Raw genomic sequence first — 22,120 nt, 5'->3', positions numbered from 1 at the left:
AATTTAGTTTTCTTATTACACTTCATAAAATGGCCCACCTCAGGTATGTGAAAAAGAGAAGGTATTCAGTTCTCTTGTTCTATTGAACCATTTATAACATGGTTGTTGGTAACATTGCTTCAGAATTTTTGTGACAGGAGTAAACTTCCTGGAAAAAATGCTGAATTTCCAATCTTGGGTTTGGGGGGGGGGAGGGGGAGTAGGTGGTGTGTGTGCAGTTGTGTAATGGGTTTTCTGGACTGCTTTGGAGCCTTTGATACATGGCCTCATAGAAAATTAAGTGGGAAAGCTGTGATTCTGTATTTGAATACAGGCTAAAGGAGTGTTACAGGTATGCACCAAAAAAAAAAAGAAAAACCCACAACGTGGGAAGGAGGTAGAATACAGAAGTTCTGAGATTTGGTTTTGAGACTGATCTTGCCTCATATTCTAATTACTACCACAGGTAACCTAAGCTTATCTCATGAATGTGCTATGATTTGTAGTTATTGGATGACTTCCCAAGACTGAAGCAATAAAAAAATGAGATCAACTTTAATATGAATTGTAAGGATTACAAATATGTATGGGGTATGTCAAATGTGAAAGAGCTGTAATTGTCAACTGAACGTGGACAGACTTTAACCCTGACAGTAGAAGTGCAGTTCTATGATGTGTCACCAGAGGGGGTCTAAATAAAACCTGAAGTATGAACTGCATTGCACAGGCATCACTATTAGTAAGATGAAAAAATATGTGAAATTCTCTGGAGAACACCACAGAGTCAAAGCAGGAAACTATAAAGCCCATCTTAACAGCATAAACAAACTCCTGCTTAGTTAAGGAACAGCTGAAGGACTCTGTAGCATAAGTATGCCTAGAAAAGGGGAGGCCCTATTAAAGCAACAAGATTATTTACTGCATAAAAATGGGTATAAACATGATAAAAGTTATGATGAAAATTAAATTACTACTCACCAGGGAGATGAAGAGCTGGAAAAGACTTCCATGAGGAAATACTGAGATTCCTATGTAATAAAAGAGATTATGTAACAGTTGCCTGGGATGGTGCTAGATTTCAGGCAATGAGGCAAAGACCTTTTCTTGTATTTGCCTCTGATATTTGTCTAAAATTCCTAGACTCAAAAATCCTAAATTCAGGTCTACCTCTGTAGAGGAACTTTCAGCTCTGAGGCCTAAATATGTACTTAGCTTTTCACTGTATCATACCACCCCTGTCTTACTCATCCTATTCTAACAGTTTCATGGATCAGGCTGAGTTTCTCACTTACAACCTTGTATTTGCATTCCAAATATAAGAAAGATGTATCAGTCATTGCGTACTGTGTTCTACCTAAACACCCTAAAGGAGGTCATGCTTTACCTTTGCATTAATGCCTCTGACATCTTAAGTTTTACTTTAATAGAGTGGTAAAATTACAAAATATGTTTCAAATTACAGGCATTGAATAACACATGCCATGGTTATGGCTTAAAAGGGTAGACAGTGAACATCTTGGTGTTTGAGGGAATTAATTATAAAAAATAAAAATCCAACCAAAACTGATATAGTAACTGCAAAAACTTCATTTTATTCATCTGTACAACAGAGGTGAGACAATCCCAGTAACTCTACTCAGGTGCACTTAATACACTAATTTCTGTAACAAAAGTAAGGAACTGCATTTCTGTGGAACAATTATTTCAAAACTGCAATTTTCTCAAAAACAGTGAAATTAAAGGAAAAAAAATCCAGCAAAGTATTTACTTCAAATGATCAACCCCCCCCCAACATACCTTAATTTTATTAAAAAACAAGGTAGTCATGCAGTCCCAGTCTCACATGAGCTGCTGGTGCTAGTAGATAAACCAGGTTTTGCTGGGCTTTGCTGTGCCTCAAACAGAAAGGTTTTATTACTCTATACAAAAAAGGGAAAAATCATCCACACAGCAATTTTAAAGGTTCACAAAAGTGCAAGTCTTGAATAAACTGTTGCTTAACAAAAAATTAAAAAAAAAAAAAACAGTGCCAGAGCTGTATTTATTTCCTCTGATGCACTGCATCCTGGATCCCTGCCAGCCATGCATACCCAGTTCCCTTCCTGACCTTCCACAGCTATCACCACCTCCCTCTTCTGCACTGGGTGATGGACAAGTGCCAGCAGTAACCAGGAGTCTCAACACACCACCACTCTTCACCTGAGCAGCATCTACAAAGGGAAATGGAGTAGGACTGAACAATTACTGATCTAGAGGAGATTCAGATCTGTATTTTTCAGCGTCATTCACTCTAATTTTCTTTACACCAGTGAAAATTAGGCGTCCATCTACGAGTCAGTAGGTTTACCCTAGTGTAAATGCAAGGGTAGTAAGGCAGCAGCAGTCTTGCATATAGCTGTACAGCAACAGTACAGCTGTTTTTACCAGTGTACTTCAGACTTAATCCAAAAGTCCTTGGCAGCTACTGTTGCCTTCGGTAGGCTTTTGACCAGGCCTCTGTACATGTATGCACCCTGCAAAAATGCAGGGAACTGCATTCTTTTAAAATGCTGTCCTACAGCTTTTCTGTTTCCCTGGGTCACTATCAATGTTTAACCAAATGCTAAAATACTGGATACAGCTTCCTTATAATACTAACAGTGAAGTGATGGCTACATGCAACCTATAGCTATTTTTAGCAGGACACTCCATATTTATGACAGCTGTAATTACTTCTTCCCTTTTGACTTTATCCCTTTACTTTGTCCCTTTTGACAACAGGACATGCCATATAAAAGCTAAGGATTGCATAGTGTGTTTTCCTATCAAGCCCATTCAGAGAAAGACATTCTTTTGTGAATGGTATCTCCAATCTGCCCAAGATTCCCACAGCTAGTTTCACTCTATACAGTGTTTGGGAAAGTCTCTGCAGATCACTGAGCTGATGACTGAAGTTTTAAAAACAGGTGTTCATTATCATCTTCTATACAGTTAGCAAACCCTGTCCCTATACTAGTTTAAAAATGAACTTAATTGTCTGAGATGCAAAATTTGTTAAATGTAACATCAAACTTAAAATAAATGCAATTTAATACAAAAGAGTAAGAAAAAAACTCTTGCGTTTTACTTGCAAAAATCTGTGCTTGCTCTTAAAACAGGCCTCTAAATTACTTAGCATATCATACTCATTACAAAATACATTGGATTTATGGGAATGTGTGAGCAATAATTCAACCTAATTAAAATTTTAATTAGGTGTGTAATCAATTCTGCTAGTGATTTGGCATCTCACACAAGTCTGTGCATCTTTAAATGACACAGTGTGTGTGTTTCTTTAAATTTGATTACAAGCACTGGGACAAAAAAAAACCCTATTTCTACAAAGTGCTGAGTTCCTCCTCCTCTTACCAAAGCCAACGTAAAAATCAGGAATGCTTAAGAGATTCTCAGCATTCTGCAAGATCAGACCCACAGAGAGCTTTACAGACAGTGATCATCTTTGTAGAAGGAACTCTTTGCGTAAGTAAGTTAAAACAGCTGTGACTGATAGGTTGGGTTTCCTCCACTGCCTTCCCTGAAGTCTCTTTAAATGATGGCATCATGTTCATCACTGTAAAAGAAACACAGTAATTACTGTTCTGCAGTAAAAGCAACAGTCAACATAAGAAGGACAGCCACCCAGTTGCTGCTAAGGTTATTTCATGAATAAAGGCTCTGTTGCTGTAAGTGCTAAGTACACACAGCAGAGAGTTGCAGCCCTCTCTGAGTCAAGCCTGAAGAACAAACAAGGTAACTTTGTCAATATTCCTTAAGCCTCACCTTCCTATCGTATTTAAACAGATACATTTAGATCAGCTGTTCCTCAGGCATTTTTATCCTATCTTTTCTTGCCTGTATCCAGTAGTATCAGCTAATCAAAGCCAGCTGACAAGCTCAGCTACTAGTTCTGTTGTTAAAAAGATACTGCTGATCTGACCTCTACAATATCCATTCAAGCACTACTGTTAGTAAAGTTATGTGGCAAGGACTTGCTGAATCCCATGACTAGCAAATGGGAGTTCAAAGATGGAGAAAAAAACAGAAGGCCTGAACACTTAACTAGTCCCAGCAAGTCCAATGACATCATCTCAGTTAAAACAAGTGTCTTCCAACTGAGATGGATGATACTGCAAAAGGAGAAAGAAAAGCAACCTAGTGTTAAGAATTCCCAGTTCTTAAACTATACCTGGGACAAGGAGGCAAGCCTGGAAGAAAGCAGAGTACAGCTGCCTATGAAGGACAAAAGCGATCATTTGGCAAGGAAATAGTAAGATAATAGGCTAAACAGTAATTATTATTTCCTTGATCACTTGGAGTTGTTGCTTTCAGTACAAAGGAAGTGGTATACACAAAGAAGCTAACACGTCCGACTGGTGCTGTGCCATCAGAAGCTAATGCTTCAGGAGAGAAAGAGACCAGTAATATTAGTAGGTAGCTCCAAAAGGAAGAACCATACCCAAGACAGAACCCCTACGAATAATCTCATATCATAATGGAGAGAGATCAGTTGTCTGAAAGAAGTTGGTGAACGTACCCTTAATTTTAGTCTGCATGGGAAAACACTTAACAAATACATTTAAACCAGTGGTTTTCAACTTGTAGGCTACAGACCATCTGAAGCTCACAGACAACTTCTAAGGGGTTTTGAAAAGATCACTAAGAAAAGCAAACCTACCCTCAATAACCTTTCATATGCTTTACAGGGAACTACACTCCACAGGAAAAATATTAACAGTCTGCAGCTCAAAGAAGGTTGAAAGTCAGAGGGTTAGTCTGAATAAAAAAGCGACCTGAGGTGAGATCCAGCTCATAGCTTTAGATACCCACACCACAGACTTCTGTATCTAAGACTTTTAGCTGCCTTCACAGTCAGTGAAGACAAACATGCACGGGCAGACTGATTCATCTAGCATATTTTAGGCCCCACTTTAGGGTGATATAAACGATATGAAATGACTAGTTTAGATGCCGATATCTATATTCAATTAAATGAATTCTAGTTTCATGGACGTGTGAAAAGTACTAAAAGCAGATTCAGTACACACAATTTCATGGCCAGGTTTCTGGGAGTTGAGACCAAGTTAACAGGAAAAAATCAAATATTAAAAATCAATCAATCAATTGCATTGCAAGGTGGGACAGAAGTTTCAGTTCATATATTGACCATCATCAAATACTGTGCTTTAAAAATGCCAATTTGAATGTTTTCTGTGATAATAAATAAATCAATCAGTTGAATGAATGAATCAGGCTTAAGAAAGTGGAATACTGAATGGCTGGCTTCAAAACTGGCTGTTTAAACTAGGCTCTGAGGTATGTAAAAGGTGGTATGAAAGAGAGAGAGAGAGAGAGAGAGAGAGAGAGAGAGAGAGAGAGAGAGAGAGAGAGAGAAAAGAAGGTCCAGTACGATGTCATTTAAGTAACAGAATACAGAGCTATTGTAGAAAATTAATGGCAAGGGGGAAATGCCAGAGAGTAAATAGCTAAGTGGAGTCCAGGAAGGAGTGCCAGCAAGAACTAGAAGTCTTGCAAACGTAGCAAATAATTCACAAAAATTGTTGTAACCAATTAGCACATGAAGGGCACAGATGCAGGCAGAAGTATTTATAGCGCTAGTAAATAATAAGGATGAAAGTATGCACGCATGCATATGAAAGAAAGCCTTCTGGCATCAGGCTCCATGGAAGCAAATACCCAGCCATGAAGAAATCTAGTGTATATTGCAGAACAAGTCAGGATGGAAGAGATACCCCAGCTGTGGATCAGCAATTCTTTAGTCAAGTATGCTGTAGAGAAGAAGGCATCCACATCTATGCGATACCAGACTAAAGCTTAACTTTACAATAACCTTGCATGAGGGGTGGTGGTATGGAAGAGGGGAGTCTTGCAACGGAACAGGGGGTGGGGAGGAGAACTGAACAAGCCAGGGAAATAAATAAAGAAAACAAACAAAACCGCAGTGTATTAATTTGGAATAGCTAAAGGACTGGAGTGTAAGAAATGATTTTATATAATAAATCAGAGGATAAGCCCACACACAATAGAGGCGTATGAATAATGAGGAATAGCTGAAGGGGTAAAAAACACAGTATCACAATAAAACCTCTCTTGTGAAAAAAATTAAAAAACTTTTTTTTTTTGTTTAGTTTGTTCTCCCTGTTTTGTTCGTCCTTGTTCTCCTCAAGAAAGTAATAAATTGACAGGAGAACATCTGTCTAAAACTTACATGGTTCTGTACTGAATGCCTCTTCTAGAGTGATATGTTTTGCATCCAATGTAGAGAATAACTAGGATTCCAAGTGTCAGCACAATGCCACCTACAAAACTACCCACATCAAATCCGGAGGTTTTGGCTATGACAGTCTCAGATTTCGGTGCAGCTGGAAAGAAGAAAACAAAAAATAGTTTTTACACAGCTTGCAAATTTTGTTTCAAGGGACTCCTTTATATCATGCCCTCCCCATCAACACATTACCTAAAGACTCAACCTAACAAATTTACATACATCAACTGCCAAGATACCAGCTAAGAAAACCGAAACCAAAGCCAAGTTGCTATGTGCCAGATTTGGTGATCACTGCACACACTGTGAACAAAGACACGGAAACAAAGAATCCTTCCACACTTCTTCTGTGGAGCATCTGCTAAAAATTCAATTGGCGGTCAACTCCTTTTATCTAACTAGTAATAAATCTGGCAAGAGACACAAAGAATAGTATAGTAAGAGCTTGCACCACCCAGAAAGCTGAGGTGACCTACTATAATGGAACTGTAAGACCATGTTTATCACAACTGAAGCCTTATTCCTAAGGTTGGATTCTTGTTCAGCATGTTATTCTTACCATTAATTTTCTTTAGGAGCTGGTTGACAACTATGTGATTCCTGTAGCCTACAAGCATCAATCCATAAGATGGTGATTTTATGAGCAATTGATCCAGCTGCTCGCTGTCTCTGCAAGACCAAGATCGTCACTTCTCCTCTACACCTCCCTCTTTCTCTTCCCCCGTTTCCATTTACTTTCTACTCCTTCTACTCAGGCAGCTCCGGCCCTTCCTGTGCCAGTGCTAGTGTTTTTCAGACCTTCCATGAGCCAATTTAACTCATCAATCTGGCCTGAAACTAACCAAGCAAAACAAGAAGTTGCTTTTGGTCAGATCAGCACACTGAATCAGCTCACAGAGGGGTCCAACAACCACCTAGTCAGTCAGTATAGTGCAAATGGAAGGAGTAAAACATTTTTAGTGGTGATGGATTGTTTTACCTTGTCTTATGGAATTGCACCCTCACTCTCCAGGTAAGAACAGCTAGACTGAGATCAGCTCTTCAGCCCCATACAAACTTGGACTTTCCCCAAAGATCAGATGTTGCCATATGTATCATGACTCTAGATAAGCCTCCACCTATAGCCCAGATAGATTCCATCTTAAAACCGTTTCACTCTGCTACAAATTCCCCAAAGACATAGTTTGTGCCTGTCTTATTTGTGCTTACCACAAGGCGAGTTATGTGGCTAACTAAATGTTCTGCTGATGAGAGTTCGACCTATCTAGTAAGACTTCACTTCAACGTGAGCAATTTAATCTTTTTCGATGTGGAGGTATGAAGCGGTCTGAACAAGAAGAAACCAGCAAGAAGATACTAATGTTTACAATTATAACTGTATTTGACAACTTTCACATGAAGCATGACCCATCCCTCCTCTAGGAAGGATTCATTATAATCATAATATTGCTACAAATTTGGCTAACAGAGTCCCTCTACTAAGACAGAAGTAGTACTTGTAGTTTGAGCCACAAGTCTTCTATTTAGTCTCTGTCAATGAAAAAGGAGGTATTAAGGATGAGTTCAAGTGAGCTGTGGAAGGGAGAAGTGAAGAAATTAACAGAAGTTGCATTTATTAGCCTAGCACAAAGTCTCAACAGGCTTTCTCCTAACATCACTAATCTCCTTGCTGGTACCTGCTGGTTCAGATCACTTCACATTTTTATTTCTAAATACACCAGGTCAGTTAATTTAAGTGAAGCCTTATTAAGTACATGGAGCATTGAGAGGAACATTTAATTGGCTACATCAGTAAATAAAACTTAGTCTCATGTTTAAGCACGCAAATACCTTCTTTCTTTGCTACACTGCTGTAAAACAAACAATTCTAAAATTGTGCAACATTCATGTTGACATGTATTTAAGTCTTTATGAGCTTCCTGAGATGTGAACACACCTGTTACAGAAGCAGAAGAAAGTTTGGAAGCGGTCATCATACTGTTGAGTTGTGAGGATGTGACTGTTGAAACTGTGGTTGATACCGTTGTCTCGCTGGTTTTGATGGACTGAGGAGCAGTGGTGACAGATGTAGTGGTGTTGGCGGGCTGAGTGGTGTTGGCGGGCTGAGTGGTGTTGGCGGGCTGAGTGGTTGTTAGGAGGGTACCTGTAAAATTTGTATGGCAAAGTGACATCACATAGAAAAATATAATATATAATTATACAAAAAATAAAAAAAAAAGAATAAAAGTAATAAGACATAAGACATAATTCATTTGAATTGACTCGTAGAATACGACAGTTTTTCATAAAACAGCAACTTCTTAGTAATGCAGATCAAAAGATAGTAGTAAACTAGTCTCGTGTTTTTTTCCCCCTGTAGAACTGAAATTTCCAAGTATTCTCCTGGAATGGCACATTACATTTATCATATGAATGAGAGAGTAGCAATGAATTTGTCATTACATGGATATCCAGGCTTGCATACAGATTCCTCCCTGTGCACTTCCTTTGGAAAGGCCTCACTTCTGATTTCTAAGGCTCAAGGTCAGGAATGATTCTAAGGAAAGGCTGTAAAGAAAAATCGCGTAATATCTCATAACTTTTACAAGCCGTCAAGTTTTTTGGATAACGTTACCCAGTTCCACAGAATTACTCTTAATTTAAAATATGTTAAAATGAGATAAAACTCTGATCAAGAACGTACCACAAAACACCCAACTTTTCAGATTTTGTATGTAAACTTCCTCTTCCCCCAACAAAATTCCAGTAATGATTTCATCTTGAATTTATTTTTGAATGAAACACTGACTTTACTTAGGCTGCATATGTATTAAACTTATCAGACAGACTTCTGTGATCAAACTCTGTCCCACTGGAACAGAACAGCGGCTAAAACTGAGCACATTGTTTCATATAAATGTTTAAAAAAAAAGGTCTGTGAACAACAAATTCTGCTCTGAGATCTGAGCTTACGAGAGTGCTTTAGCACACAGAGAAGTTAAGTAGATACTTAACACGATCCCGAAGAAAACAAACAGCTTTCGTGAGTGTCTGGAAGATAGTATTTTGTTGAGATTCGTATTTACAAAATAGTTTATTTATTATTTGTCTTTCTGTATGCACTTATGGAGACACAGAAGAAGAACACTCTCAGTGACTGGACGTTAAACTTAAGGTTCAAAAGGCTTTCCACATATGGTGGAAGCTCAGCTAAAGTAAAGCTGCTAGCTTTTATCATTTGTTTAGTAGTGGACTATCTTGCCAAGATTAAAACAAAGAACGCAACGCTGTTTCAAAATTTTGGTGGACATCTAATGTGTTTAACTCTTATTCTGCTTTTACCTAACATTCCTCCTTCTCTTCTCACTTAAAGAAATAATGAACTGTTCAGAATAAGAATACCGTAAGATAAAATCCAAGAGAACTAATAGAGAAGATTGATATCTAGAACAAAATGCATAAAATGTGAACAGAAGGCAACCAGCTAGAATGATCTTAAGAATAACTAAATGTTCTTCCAAGAAGGAACTAATGCGAAACATAAGCATGTTATATAACTAAAATTTCTCTAAGCAGACAACATGAGTCAAACAGCTTTTACATATGGAGGAAATTTAGTGGGGGAAAGCTCATTTTGCAGCTATCTACTTCTGCATTATTTCTATAACCTCACAGAACATGGATTAATTTTTAGATACCATGAAGGCTTTTCATTTGTGGATTATATTTTTATTTCCCATTATTCAAATGTCTGATTATAGCCATGTTTTCTTGAAATTGTGTAAAACTGGAACAAATAAAGAAAAATTAGTTTCATCAGTAAATCTGACATACAATTTCTGCTTTTTTTGAACAGTAGCTAAAATGCTTCTATAGAATGATCCTCCTAAAAGTAGGGTTTAAAATGTGAGAAGACATTCATGGAATGATATCTCTGCTAAGATTTAAGAATCACTGTTCCCAGTACAGATGTGAACAGTAAAAAACATAAATAACAATAAGACAATGTAAGATGTCAGAAAGGAACTGGTAGAAACCACAGTTTTCTGACACTTACCATTAGAACTACTGAAAAAAGCCACTAGAGTCCCCCTAGTAAGCATTATTTATCTCCCTGCTCTTTAATGTTATCACTGTATTTTGACAACCCTAGGAAATACTTTGAAAGAAACATTCATTGGGATGGAACAGTTGGAGTGCTACACTCATATGCTTACCTTGTTACAATTAGGAAATTCAGTTCCTCTACGAAGCATGTGTAAAATACATCACATAAAATTCAGGGCACATTTTAATAATGACAGTTAAGCTCCCCAAAGGCACAATTATCTACACATATCAAATAACTCGTCATTGTAGGAAACAGGTAAGATATGGATGTCTATACGCAAACCATCTACAGTTATATGAGATGAAATCACACAGCAGTGGTAACTACATTTCCAATATAAAAGACACCAACAGGAAAAACAAAAGACAAATCTGAATCAAGTGTCAACTATTCATAGGTTTTTTAGAAGCCATGATTTCTAAATGTCAAACTGGCTCATGTTTCTAAGCAATATAATGGCTAACGGTTCCAGGTGCAATGTTAATGAGTGATATTACCACAAAGTGGTACTTCACGGGCATTAAAACGCTATACGAAAACTGAGTTGGCACAAAAAATTTCCAAGCTGCTATCATAAAGGGTTTCAGCAGATTTGCACACTCCTCTTTTCCTCTCTTTCATACTGCTGACCCTTTTTTCCTATGTTATCAAGGTTACAGCACTTGGTGATGTAACATTTATATTAAAAGTAAAGGCTGGTTACTTTTCTACAGATTTATCTTTTGCAACGTGTTTAGCACCAGTTGTTTCGAAACATCAGAGGGAGGCTTTAAGAGGCATCTGGGGAATTAGGGAAGCTCACGTGAGTTCAGCACCAATCTGTTCTTCTGCGTCTTTGAAAAATCTTACCCATAGTATTCCTATGGGTATTTCATAGTCGAGATGAAAGAATATTTGGTAGCAACATCTGCCCTTTTATCTTTTACTTCTCTAATTACTTTCCCCCTAGCTGGCCTTCATCGAACATCGTGCTGAACAAACCCAGACTGCCTGAGTTAATCTTTACTATTTAAAAAGGACACATGCCAATAACATAATTCAGATTTATGATGCTTCATTTTTTAAAAGTTATTTTACTTTCCTGTGTTTAAAGATTAAATAGCTATGCTATATCCTATCAATTCAACTATATGTATACACTGTAAAGACGATAGCAATTATTAGAGCCACGCAATATTCCCTTACATTCTAACTCCTCAACAAAGAGCACAACTAACAACTCAAACTGCATACACAATTATAACGTGCATAATGTATGTTAACATACAAAATAATCATTGGATGCTCTTCCTAAAATACATAAATCTTCTCCTTTTGATGGAAAAGCATTTTCCTACAAAATAGCACAGTTTTACTTTTGCCATGAAAAAACTTCCAAAAAGAAAAGAAAAAGCAAAGACCAAAATTAAGTACATAAATCCAGTAGTCTTTATTTTGAAGAGGGTCAAGACATGATCAAAACAGTTGTCCTGAAACCTGTAAAGTTTCTAATTAAAAAAAAAAAAAAAAAAAGAAAGCTGGGAAGCTAACTGTGTGAGCTAAGGCATATAGCTTTCTGTTACGTTGGTACAATGCCTAATTGTAAAGGGCGCAGGCATATTTTTACCACTATTATCTCGCAAGAGTAAAGCTCAGACCCCTGCAATAACTTTAAGAGTCACAAGCTATTTGAAGGGAGGACTACGCTGGTGTTTAACAATGGCTTTAAACATGGAGAAGGGCCTAAGGCAACAAGCAGAGTACAAAAATCTCACCTCTCTGCTCTACCAGTTAGACATGCCTAAACTGGTATCGGGCACACAATGGAATAATAAACTAAACTGTTTCCTTGCTTTCCAGAGGTCTTTGTTAAGATTTGTTTTTTTGGTTTGTTTTTATAGCCAACATTTTATTCTTAAATGAATTAGAAGTAAAACATAATAGTTCAGAAGCTATCTGGAGACTACAAAGAGACAAAGTGAGAGGTGAGCTGAAAACATAATCACATAGGTGACACCTTACGATCAGCATAAAACTCCACAAACATGCAAAGTACCGTTGGGTAGGCGTAATATTTTTGCTGTCTTTTTATATGGCTCCTAGCACAAAGGGGACCCAATTCATGCACGGAACTAGCTTTTCTTCTCTTCCTCTCTTAGATATAACCATTTATCTGTGCATCAGACTGGACAACTGCATGACATTAATTCTTATCTAGTCTTTACTAATGTGGTAAAATATGCCTCTGCAAGATCTTTCAGAAAATCATTTTCTCAATTTCCTTTTTTAATAATCTCACACTGGCACAGCCAAAGGCTGGAGCACTGCAAATGCAAGTGGAAGACCTGTTTGCGTCAGATTAAAAATCTGCTTTCAAACTCTGTTAGTTGAGCTAATAAAGCTACTACTTCTTCCTACAAAGATGTGTTTTGCAAACACGTTACTTATGCTGGAGCATCACAACTGCAACAGCGCTGCCTTAGGAAATCATTCATACTCAGTTCTTCTGCACAGGTATGAAAGAAAGATGATAGCGTCAGAACAACGCAAAAATACTACTGACAGATTGCCCCAGCTCTGCTGCTAATGTCTTGCTTGAACTCCAACATTTTGTGCTAAGAGCTGTATAAAGATAGCTATATTCTGTGGTATAAGGTGCCATGAGTCTCACCTAAAAGAAAATGGAGTCTTACCCTTGAAACTGGAGCATTCATGCCTTCATTATACCCTAAATCTATTTACTGTGAAATAGCATGATACAGATATGTTCTATTTACACAACAACCTATTCAATGTTACTCCAGGAAAATGTAAGAAATTTTCTTAAAAGACCAAGAACGAATATTAAAAGACCCACTTCTTTCAATTCTTCCTTGAAGTTTTATTTTCCGATTCCTGACTTTTTATGGCACTGTAAATGGCATGGCTTCCACCCATTAAGCATGCTACCTAAACTTGAAAAACAGTACAATTTGATTCTTGAGTTATTTTACACGTTGCCTTCCAGTCTCCTAAAATTGTAATGCTTCTCTCAAATACCCATTTTTGATTTCTTTAGAATTTTCTATGATTTAGGATAGTTTTGGAACCAGCTTCTAGGTTCATAGTAGTAGACAGATGAACAGATACGTACCTGCTGCAGATGTTGCTGTAGATTGTGTGGTTGAGGCAATAGAGAGATTGGATGAACAATTAGCCCCTTCAAGGACAAAAAGAAAACATGGAAAGAATTATTCATTGTCATTTTTAAGATACTATAATTGAAGCACAACATCCTCCTCGGGATATCTATGCGTGCAGGCCACAAGTGAGAATGGAGCAGAGAGTATGCTGGCCCAAAGCAGATGGCTTTATCCCTCTGAAAAATGTTTCCAGATTTCAATGCAGCAGGAACATGGTTACAGTGCATGCACAGTGCTATCCAAATGGTCTGCACCTGAACTTTTCACATCTCTTTCTGTTTGCTCTCTTCAACTTTCAGTTGCTGTACCAGCCACATTCTCACTGACCTTCCTGACCTGCTTATGCACTGTGGATTTCTTCCAGTTTTTATTTCTCTATTTCAGTTTCGTTTCCTGCCCCTCAAATCATTTTTTCCATTTGCTGCATCTCTGTTACAGACTGGGCTCACACTAGGAATAAATATATCACAGTCATTTGAAGTAGGGATGGACTGTAGCCCCTTCCTGTGGGCTTATGCTGTCTCTACACAAAAACGCTCTATGAATGCACCTATCTCAAAGGACATTTTTAATATAAACTAGGTTTCAGTCAACTGCTTCCGTCTCTTTTCTTTCATTTCTACTTTTGCAGTTCTGTTTTTCCCTCCCTTCTCATATTACTCCTCGGTTCTCAGGCAACTCCCCGCCCTCACTTCTGCCCTCATCACTGTACCCCTCTTCAACATTTCTTACACCTTAATGGTCTCTTCCTCTTCGCATAGATCCACTGGCCTGTTCTGTAACTCCCATTCTTGACAGTGCCACAGCTCAAACTCCCCTCTCTCCAGTTCTGGGCTGTTGCCTATGTCCATTCTACAATTATTATTTTCTCTGAAGTCACTGGTCTCTCATGGCATCCCCACACATTGCCAGTGCTATGTACCTACCTAGCAGAAGCAGCTCTACAGCTTTTTATCATGGCTGGGAAGCAAAGTGCACAACCTCTGAGATGAGAGGAATAGCAACATCATCACCACAATCATGAAGCAGGCATACTTCCTTTGACTAGATCTACTGTTTTTAACACTAAAAAAGTTTGTTTTAAAAAACTTTTGTCAATCCTCTTTGAAATTGCATGCATGCCATCAGCAAGCTCACGTTTAACAACAAATGCAACAAACTCACACTTTTGCACCACCTACCAAGCGAGGGGGGGGAAAAAAAAAAAGAAGAATGCAGAGAATGATTTAATTGCTTTTTCTTTGGCATACTCAGAGCCAACTAGCCCCACCACTGAGTACTGCACACAACCATTATCCTGAGACACCTGGGAGATTAAACTGCCTTTGAGAAACAGTCTATAATTGCACAACAAAAGCCAAATTCTTTTCTTAGCTACACTGACTTTTACACCAGCATAAGCCATGGATACGCCTGGGGCTCAACCTTTCCCACACTGGCCCAATACTGTCAACAGAATACATCTCCGGGTTTTCCCGAAGTTCTGAATGCTGATTGCTGTGACTTTGGGAATGCATCTGCATGAAGACTGCATGCTCATACAGGAGAAGAGAAGCCACGTGGACTGCCAGGAATTCAGGTGCGAGTCAGGGATGCAATTAGCACAGATATACAGTGAGTCAGTGAGCAGAGTACTGGATGTGCATCCCACTTGCTCGTCAACAGTAAATGAGAGGAGTGAAGGAGTATGGAGAAAAAATGACTCAAGAATATGCTCTTTGCATGGATAGCTTAAACACCACACATTGCTTAAGGCTGTGAAGTTTAAGGCTTAAGTTAAAATTTTCTCTTACGCTATGAAATAAACCTGTACTGTAGCAACAAATACAGATATTGTGGACCTGGAATCCATTTTCACATTACAAATCAACTGAACAAGTGCCTCAACAACACTGAAACCAACAGTCTAGCAGACTTCTTGAGCTGGCGTTCCTCTTTTTAATTTTAAATTGAGGCTGGCAGCTATTTCTGGTCCTAAGCGTACAATTTCCCCACTTAATTTCTTCTCTCCCTTTGGCAAAGCAGTAACATCCTGTTGCTCAGTTTCCTAAGGGTAGTGAAGATCAAGTTGCGTTCCACGGTTCATCAGTTCCTCTTGAATAAGTTTAACTGGCTTGGAATAGGCACGAGGATCAGAGTGTCTCCTTCCTGCACAACCGGTGCTCACAAATCAATAGGGTAAACTACTACAAGGATAGTTTAAGGTATGTAAAAATACATATTGCTTTTTTAGATGCTAATGAGGAATAGCAACAGAAGTGCCAAGCGTATTACCTTGCACGCTACTGTTTTGCTCCACAGGAAAGAGGTCAGAACTTCTGGAGTTGTTTGTAGTGTTTGCATTTTCAGAACCCTGTCCAACTGGAAAAACAAGGAGAATTGGATGTTTTTAGGTATTTTATTACTATGAAGGGAAAAAAAAATGTTAGTACACCATCTGTCACTTCCCCTGAGCATCTAAATGAGTAAACTACTGTGGACAAGAGCTAGATGTAACAACAATATAACAGCACGGTGCTACAACGGTCTGCTCTTAGCCCGTTGAAAATGACAGTAACTGTTCCACTATGCAACCATTAAACAAACAGGAACTCCTTCCCATCCTCAGCTTTATCTTCCTCATAATTAGTATCCCAAGTTCTCTCCTCTCCGGAGCTGATAGGAGACCTGGTCAACAAAGGAGTCAGAAGGACAGAGTCATGGCACCTTCCTTAAGTAATAACATAGGATCAGCATCACCTACAGCAGAGGGAAAAGAACTTCTCATGCAAATCTTCCCCTAAACCATGTCTGTAAGGCCTCTACAGGCAGATGAGAGCTTGTTCTGCTGCTACACGGACAGCACGGCAAGATAATAAACTCCACTAAGAAGCTGGATCCCTTGGTTTGGGACTGACAGCGCATTAACACATCCACTGAGCGCCTGGCAGGTTAAGTGAACTCAGATAAAGAACGATCTTATCTGCCAGTGAAATACCATCATACCCTTAAGACTACTTCTGGCAAGGCCTGGCTAGTCTCTTCTCAGGCCTGGTTTATATAGAAGTGGTAAAATTTAAAGATAAACCACACGGAATGAGAACTCCGGCATTCACACACATGCAAGGAGATCCGTCGTGAATTTTGCCTCTGCCAACCACAGTCTAGTTTTGTCACTTACAACAATATCCCATCACAGGCAAGCAAATAACATGAAATAAGTAGTGCAGAAATAAGGCTTTTTCTTAGGGGTTATGAAACCTTTCTTAAGAAAGATGTCAGAATAACAAGGTTTACAAACTCATGTCTGATCTCTCTAGTACCAAGATTGAGCGCAGTGTTGGAAGATGTATTATACTACTTAATTAGAGAATTTAGGGAAAAAAAAGACAAGAACTTCTACACTGGTTGCATTAAAAAAAAAAAAAAGGAGCATAGTTAAACTACGCTTCCCAAGGAAGGGCCAAGCCCTGCCAAAACAGATCTTCATCAGAGCCCCGTTGTCCCCTCCTCCTTGCCAGATGTTCCTGTCTTTTCTTTGCAGGACTGGAGCTGGTCTGCTCAGTGATTTGATTCAGGATGATGAGCAAACAGAAAACTAATGCTATCAAAAAAATCCTCAAATCAATATAGTATTTTTTATTAGCTCGACCAGCTGGAAACAGGCTCCATGCAGAATTGGATGAAGGTAAGAGAGGGGGAACCAGAGGTGGAAGGGAAGGCAGGACTGCATTAGCCCTAGGTTCAGATCAGCAAGGATAGCTAATCAACCGTACCTTGAAAGAGAGCATGAACCCGCTCTAGCTTAAAAGATACAACATACAAATATATCTTAAAATGGGGTACTGCATAAGCATATGACACAGAGAACACATGGCACTGAACGTGACAGGTGAGAAAAATCTTAAAATGACACCATCTGCAAACTATTCTATATCCCCCAAAAATGGCTTTGGAATCGAAGATGTGTGTATCACTCCAGGAATAGCAGCAGACTTTAGCCCAGGAGACAGGACTGCATTCTGCGGACTGCGTTCTGCATTAAGTCAAAGGGAAACGAATCATGCCCTTTTCTGTAGCAATGGCTCTAAACAACTGAAGCTGTCGCTGAACCCAACAGATCGCATGGTACCACCAGTCCACAGCAAAACTGCGAGGCTTTTGGCCTTTACCAGAGAAGGGAAGTGCGAGGATTTGATGTCCTGACTGACCCAAGTGAGCCCCATGAGCATGGTATAGTTTTTGAAGGAGTTGGGGAAGAAAGCTGGCAGACAACTGCAACGTGGAGGGCTCTGAGCACAAACAGAGAGAAAGCTATTTGGGGCCCAGAATTAGCCACAAAGCTGGGCCTTGAAATCTTGAGTAAAGACACTCTGTGGTGTTGCTTGCTCCCATCATGATCCAGAGGGAAAAAAAAAGTCTCAGTGTTCACTTTTCACAGTGAAACAGAACTGAACCAAGGAAATCTCCAAGTTAAAACAAAGTACCAAATCCCCACTGGAAAAGGACAGGGAGAGGGGATAAACGACATTGTTGCCGGACAGCTTGATGTTTTCCTTCTTTAATGCCAGGTGCGGACGCAGCTAAAAAGAGAACTGCTTGTGGTCGGCCAGGCTGTATTTGAAGGTCGGTGTGCTTCCTGCAGAACGGGTTAGTGCTTGTCACAACGAATGCTTGCGTGACGCATCTGTGGGTTTGTTGTACTAGTGCATAAACGGTCATGAGCTTGAGACAACGTAATTTGAAATCAATGCTAATTTGGATAAGCAAACTTTTAGAAGGGCAAAATCAGTCCAATTCTTCCAGCTTTATATGAAGAGTGTACAAACCATTCCTAGAAATCATTTCAGAAGTGGCATTCAGATGTAGGAAGTGAAGATCTGTGCCTGTGTTAAACACAGAGATGAAAGGTAAATGAGATAGAGATAGCTCTGATAACTTGTTGAAAATGAACAGGACAAAATCTTGAACTGACTTGATTTTACCAGCTCCTGTAAGAATCAACACACTGGGTAACACCCATAAACCTTCAGAGTTAGAAATACGTGCTCTCCAGCTCATGCATGTACCAAACTGTTGTCCTCTGGATGAGGATAGGGAGAAGAGCCACACACTAATAAGTTAGTTGCACTACTCATTGAATTCCTAGCATGTGACAAAACTCAGTTTGCCCACTGCTGCATTCACCATTAAAATAAACACATTTGTAAGGATTTCTGGCAGGTTTTATGTCTAGTCTAACTAAACATAGTGCTACGGAGAGGTGTGGGTACATAAAATCACATTTTTCCAACACACAATTTTGTACATTCATTTGGGTAACATTTCAAAAGTCACATATTAAATTCTATCTGGTAATCTTCTCTTGACGCCCAGGAGGTAAGTAGATGTGTTTCGTCCCAAAGTCATTCCGCTTCTGTTGGTTGAAAAAAAAAAAAAAAAAAAGAAAAGAAAAAAAAGGTACAGTGACCCTGACAGCACACAGTGCATCAGAGAGATCTCCGATTTGCACAGTAACCTCCATGAAATTCAAATGAATAAAGGATGGGGCTGAAATAGTTAAACCAGGGAATTTAAAGTAGCCACATGAATGTGACCATCCCACAGATAGTCTCCACTCAAGTACTTGCTCTTCCCGGGAGGTACGGATGAAACTCAAATTCTGGAGATTAAAACAAAAGCAACCCCTGACCCCAGATCTATATTAGCTAGATGATTTTTACGAACTGCAAATCCAAGACCCTGCCCAAAAATCTTAACTGGAGTGAGGACAAATCTACTGCCACTCTCACTTTTTGCAGTTCATAGTATTTGATGCATTTCACGCTTTCTCCTGTAGTGTTAATTAATGAACCACTCTAACTCATGCTGAAACCAATATAAAGCTCAGCAGTGGTTTATGGAAGTGGGCAAAAAACAAAGATGCAAACATAATCATTAAATAAAAAAGGATTAGAATACGAAAAGTAAAAATCAGAACATACAATATAAATGCTACTCTATGACTAACTGAAAATTCAAACTTAAGTGAATGATGCACTTTTACTTAAGTCTAAACCTTAAGTCTGTATTTCAGGATACTGCACTGAGGCGCCTGATCTAAAATAAACGCACATGAGAGCCTGACCCACGTGTTAAGGTGCAGCAGCCTTTTTTTTAATCAAGTGTATCCACCCATAGTGAAAAACAACTACTTCCAGGGCGCAACTTATCCCATCCTAAAGTAGGTAGTTAAATAGTACACTGACCTGAGCCTCAAAAGGTCACAGCTCCTCTCAGCACATTATAAAGGGAGTCCTGAAAACAAGTTCGCATACAAGCAATCCAATGTAGTCATCTAAAGTTAGATGTGATTAATCCTGTCTCAGAAGTCTTTCCATTGCCTTTGGATCAAGCTCTCTGATTATCTTCCTACACCGTAAGTCAGCGCAGCTTGCCAGAAGGTTTACTGTACCCTGAGTAAAACTAGAACACGTTATCAGGAAGCAGCATTATAAAGACAGCAGGCTGATTTTGCATGAGATGAAATGGCAGTATTCTGTTGTTAAATGGAGGTCATATTATATTAGCAGAGCAGGTTACGGATAGTTTCTCCAAAAAAGAAAAAAAGTTTTTTTTTTTTTTTAATACAAGGAAATTGTAAAGCTGTTTACGTTCCTCACTTTTCTTTTTTATATAATTCATATTGTAGCTTCACCACACTAAACAATGACAGTATATTAACATCGCTGGCTTGCCTGATATTTCTGCATTTTTTATGTCAAGTTAATTTTGATATCTACCTTTTGACTTCTTTACTAAGGAAAATTGTGAAACATTGCGTGGGGCGTTTCACTCTTCAGAACAGGCAGTTCGGGCAGCTCAGGCTTTTACGCCTCTCCTTTTGCGCAAATGTGTTTTGATGATTATCAGCCGAATCTGGCCTCCCACCACCTGAGTTAGAGCGCAAGAAATCAGGAGGCTGCGCCTTTGCTCGGACCAGCCATCGGAAAGGAGGCGTTGTGGTACGCGCCTGACAAGAACACCACCAAACACCAGATCCGTCCTAACAGCAAAGCCACAACTAACTCAAAGCCACTGAAAACCCCTGGCCATAATCACAGCATGCTGCAGGGAACAGCGTCAAGCAGGCGTTTCCTTCCAGTCTAGCTCTAGGCTGACCCCTCTGTGCCCTTTTTCTGACTGATGTGCGGGGCACCCACCGCCGCAGACCCCCACTCGTGTCCCGCTCCCCTGCGGGCCGCCGCTCTTCGCGCGCTCACGCTCACGCGGATGGAGGGATTAGTAGGGAAAGGCTGAAATAACCGGTGGGGGATGTGTGTGCTTCCTTATGTTATGTGTAGACTTTCACCCCCACCAAAAGTGCTCTTTGGTTTTTAGTTTTTTGAGGGTTTTTTTTTGTTTGGATTTACTGCTTTTATTTCAAAAACGGCCTGAAAGTTAAGCCTCATAACTCTCGTTTTTCTTAGGGGTCTTCTCTAGAGAAACTGGCGATGTCAACTGTGCAACCTCCGATCTGGTTCGAAAGGGTGGAGAGGAAAAAAAAAACAAACCAAACCAACCAACCAAACTCAATCATCCAAAACACCAAACTTCCCCCCAGCCGCTACAGCTCTCACCGCGGCGGGGCTTTAACGGGATTTAACCGCCTCCCCACGGCGCGCGCGAAGCCTCCACCCCGTCCGCAGCCCCGCCGCCGCCGCTCGGGACAACGGCCGCTGCGGCGGGACACGCGGGCCGGAGCCCTTGTGCGGTGCGGCGCGACACGGGCCCTGCCGCCGGCGGCGCCAGGCCGCTCCGCCCGGCCCTCCCGGGGGCTCCACCGGCCCCCCCGCGCCCAGTACTCACAGGAGGAGGAGGAGGCGGCGAGCAGCAGCGCTGCCGCCTGCAACGCGCCGGCGAAGAGCCTCATGGCCGCAGCGCGGGCAGCGAGGTCGGCAGCGCGCTCCCCGCCGGTGGGCTCGGGGCGGGGCGGGGCCGCCGGCGCGCTCCGCCCCTGGCGCGGGGCCGGGGCGGCCCCGTGCCGCCCGCCCGCCCGCGGGAGCCCCCCGGCGGGCTGCGCCGGCCCCCCCCCCCGCGCCCGGCGGCCCTTCCCGCCTCAGGCGCGCGTCCCAACCGCCGCCGCCGCCGCTGAGGTGGGGAGGCGGCGAAGTGCGGGAGTTTAAAAAAAAAAAAAGGGGGGAAAAAAAGGCCGTACGGGCGAAGGGAGGCTTGGTAGAGCTACGCGGAGGCTGGGTAGCCTCGCGGCGATTCCCGAGCGGCCCAAGTAGATTCCCTCAGGGATCATAAGGCAACTTGGGTTTTCTTTTTTGTTTCGTTTTGTTTTCCCGCACTTCTGCCCTTTTCACTACCTGAGCTGTTTTCCAGCTTTTTTTTTTAATTGTCAGAATTATTTATTTTTATTATTTATTTTTATTATTTTTATTTTAGAAAAAAAAAGTGAACATGCACGGTTTCAAGTGCGAGCTCATCTGCTACCTCCTTTGCTGCTGCTCTTTCTCCAGGCCAGGTTTTCCGTGCCCGGTGTCGTCTGTCCCTAAGCTGGTCCTTTTAAGGGAGACGCTGCAGGAGCTGGAGCAGCAGCAGCGACGGCGGTGGTTCACCAGGCGC

General features: G+C 40.5%; 1 protein-coding gene across 5 annotated transcripts; it reads right to left on the bottom strand.

Moving 5' to 3' along the window:
• Positions 1-1,546: 1,546 nt before the first annotated feature.
• On the bottom strand, positions 1,547-21,499 carry TMEM123 (transmembrane protein 123). 5 transcript variants are annotated; one of them, XM_068930389.1, is made up of 9 exons: positions 21,359-21,486; positions 18,340-18,396; positions 15,806-15,892; positions 13,483-13,548; positions 10,477-10,504; positions 8,217-8,423; positions 6,840-6,949; positions 6,224-6,377; positions 1,547-3,568 (listed from the first exon to the last, which is right to left on the bottom strand). In XM_068930389.1, the coding sequence occupies exons 1-9, from the start codon at positions 21,420-21,422 to the stop codon at positions 3,544-3,546; spliced, it is 798 nt and encodes a 265-aa protein (XP_068786490.1). In that variant the 5' UTR covers positions 21,423-21,486; the 3' UTR covers positions 1,547-3,543. The 5 variants fall into 5 exon arrangements, with proteins under 5 accessions (XP_068786490.1, XP_068786492.1, XP_068786491.1 ...); XM_068930391.1 differs by lacking the exon at positions 18,340-18,396 and having other exon boundaries at positions 21,359-21,499; XM_068930390.1 differs by lacking the exons at positions 6,840-6,949; positions 10,477-10,504 and adding an exon at positions 19,759-19,965 and having other exon boundaries at positions 18,340-18,926; positions 21,359-21,489.
• Between the last annotated feature and the right edge of the window lie 621 nt (positions 21,500-22,120).

Source organism: Struthio camelus, chromosome 1 (genome assembly GCF_040807025.1).
Source record: "Struthio camelus isolate bStrCam1 chromosome 1, bStrCam1.hap1, whole genome shotgun sequence".
Taxonomy (NCBI): Eukaryota; Metazoa; Chordata; class Aves; order Struthioniformes; family Struthionidae; genus Struthio; species Struthio camelus.
This window is presented reverse-complemented; position numbering and strand designations above follow the sequence as displayed.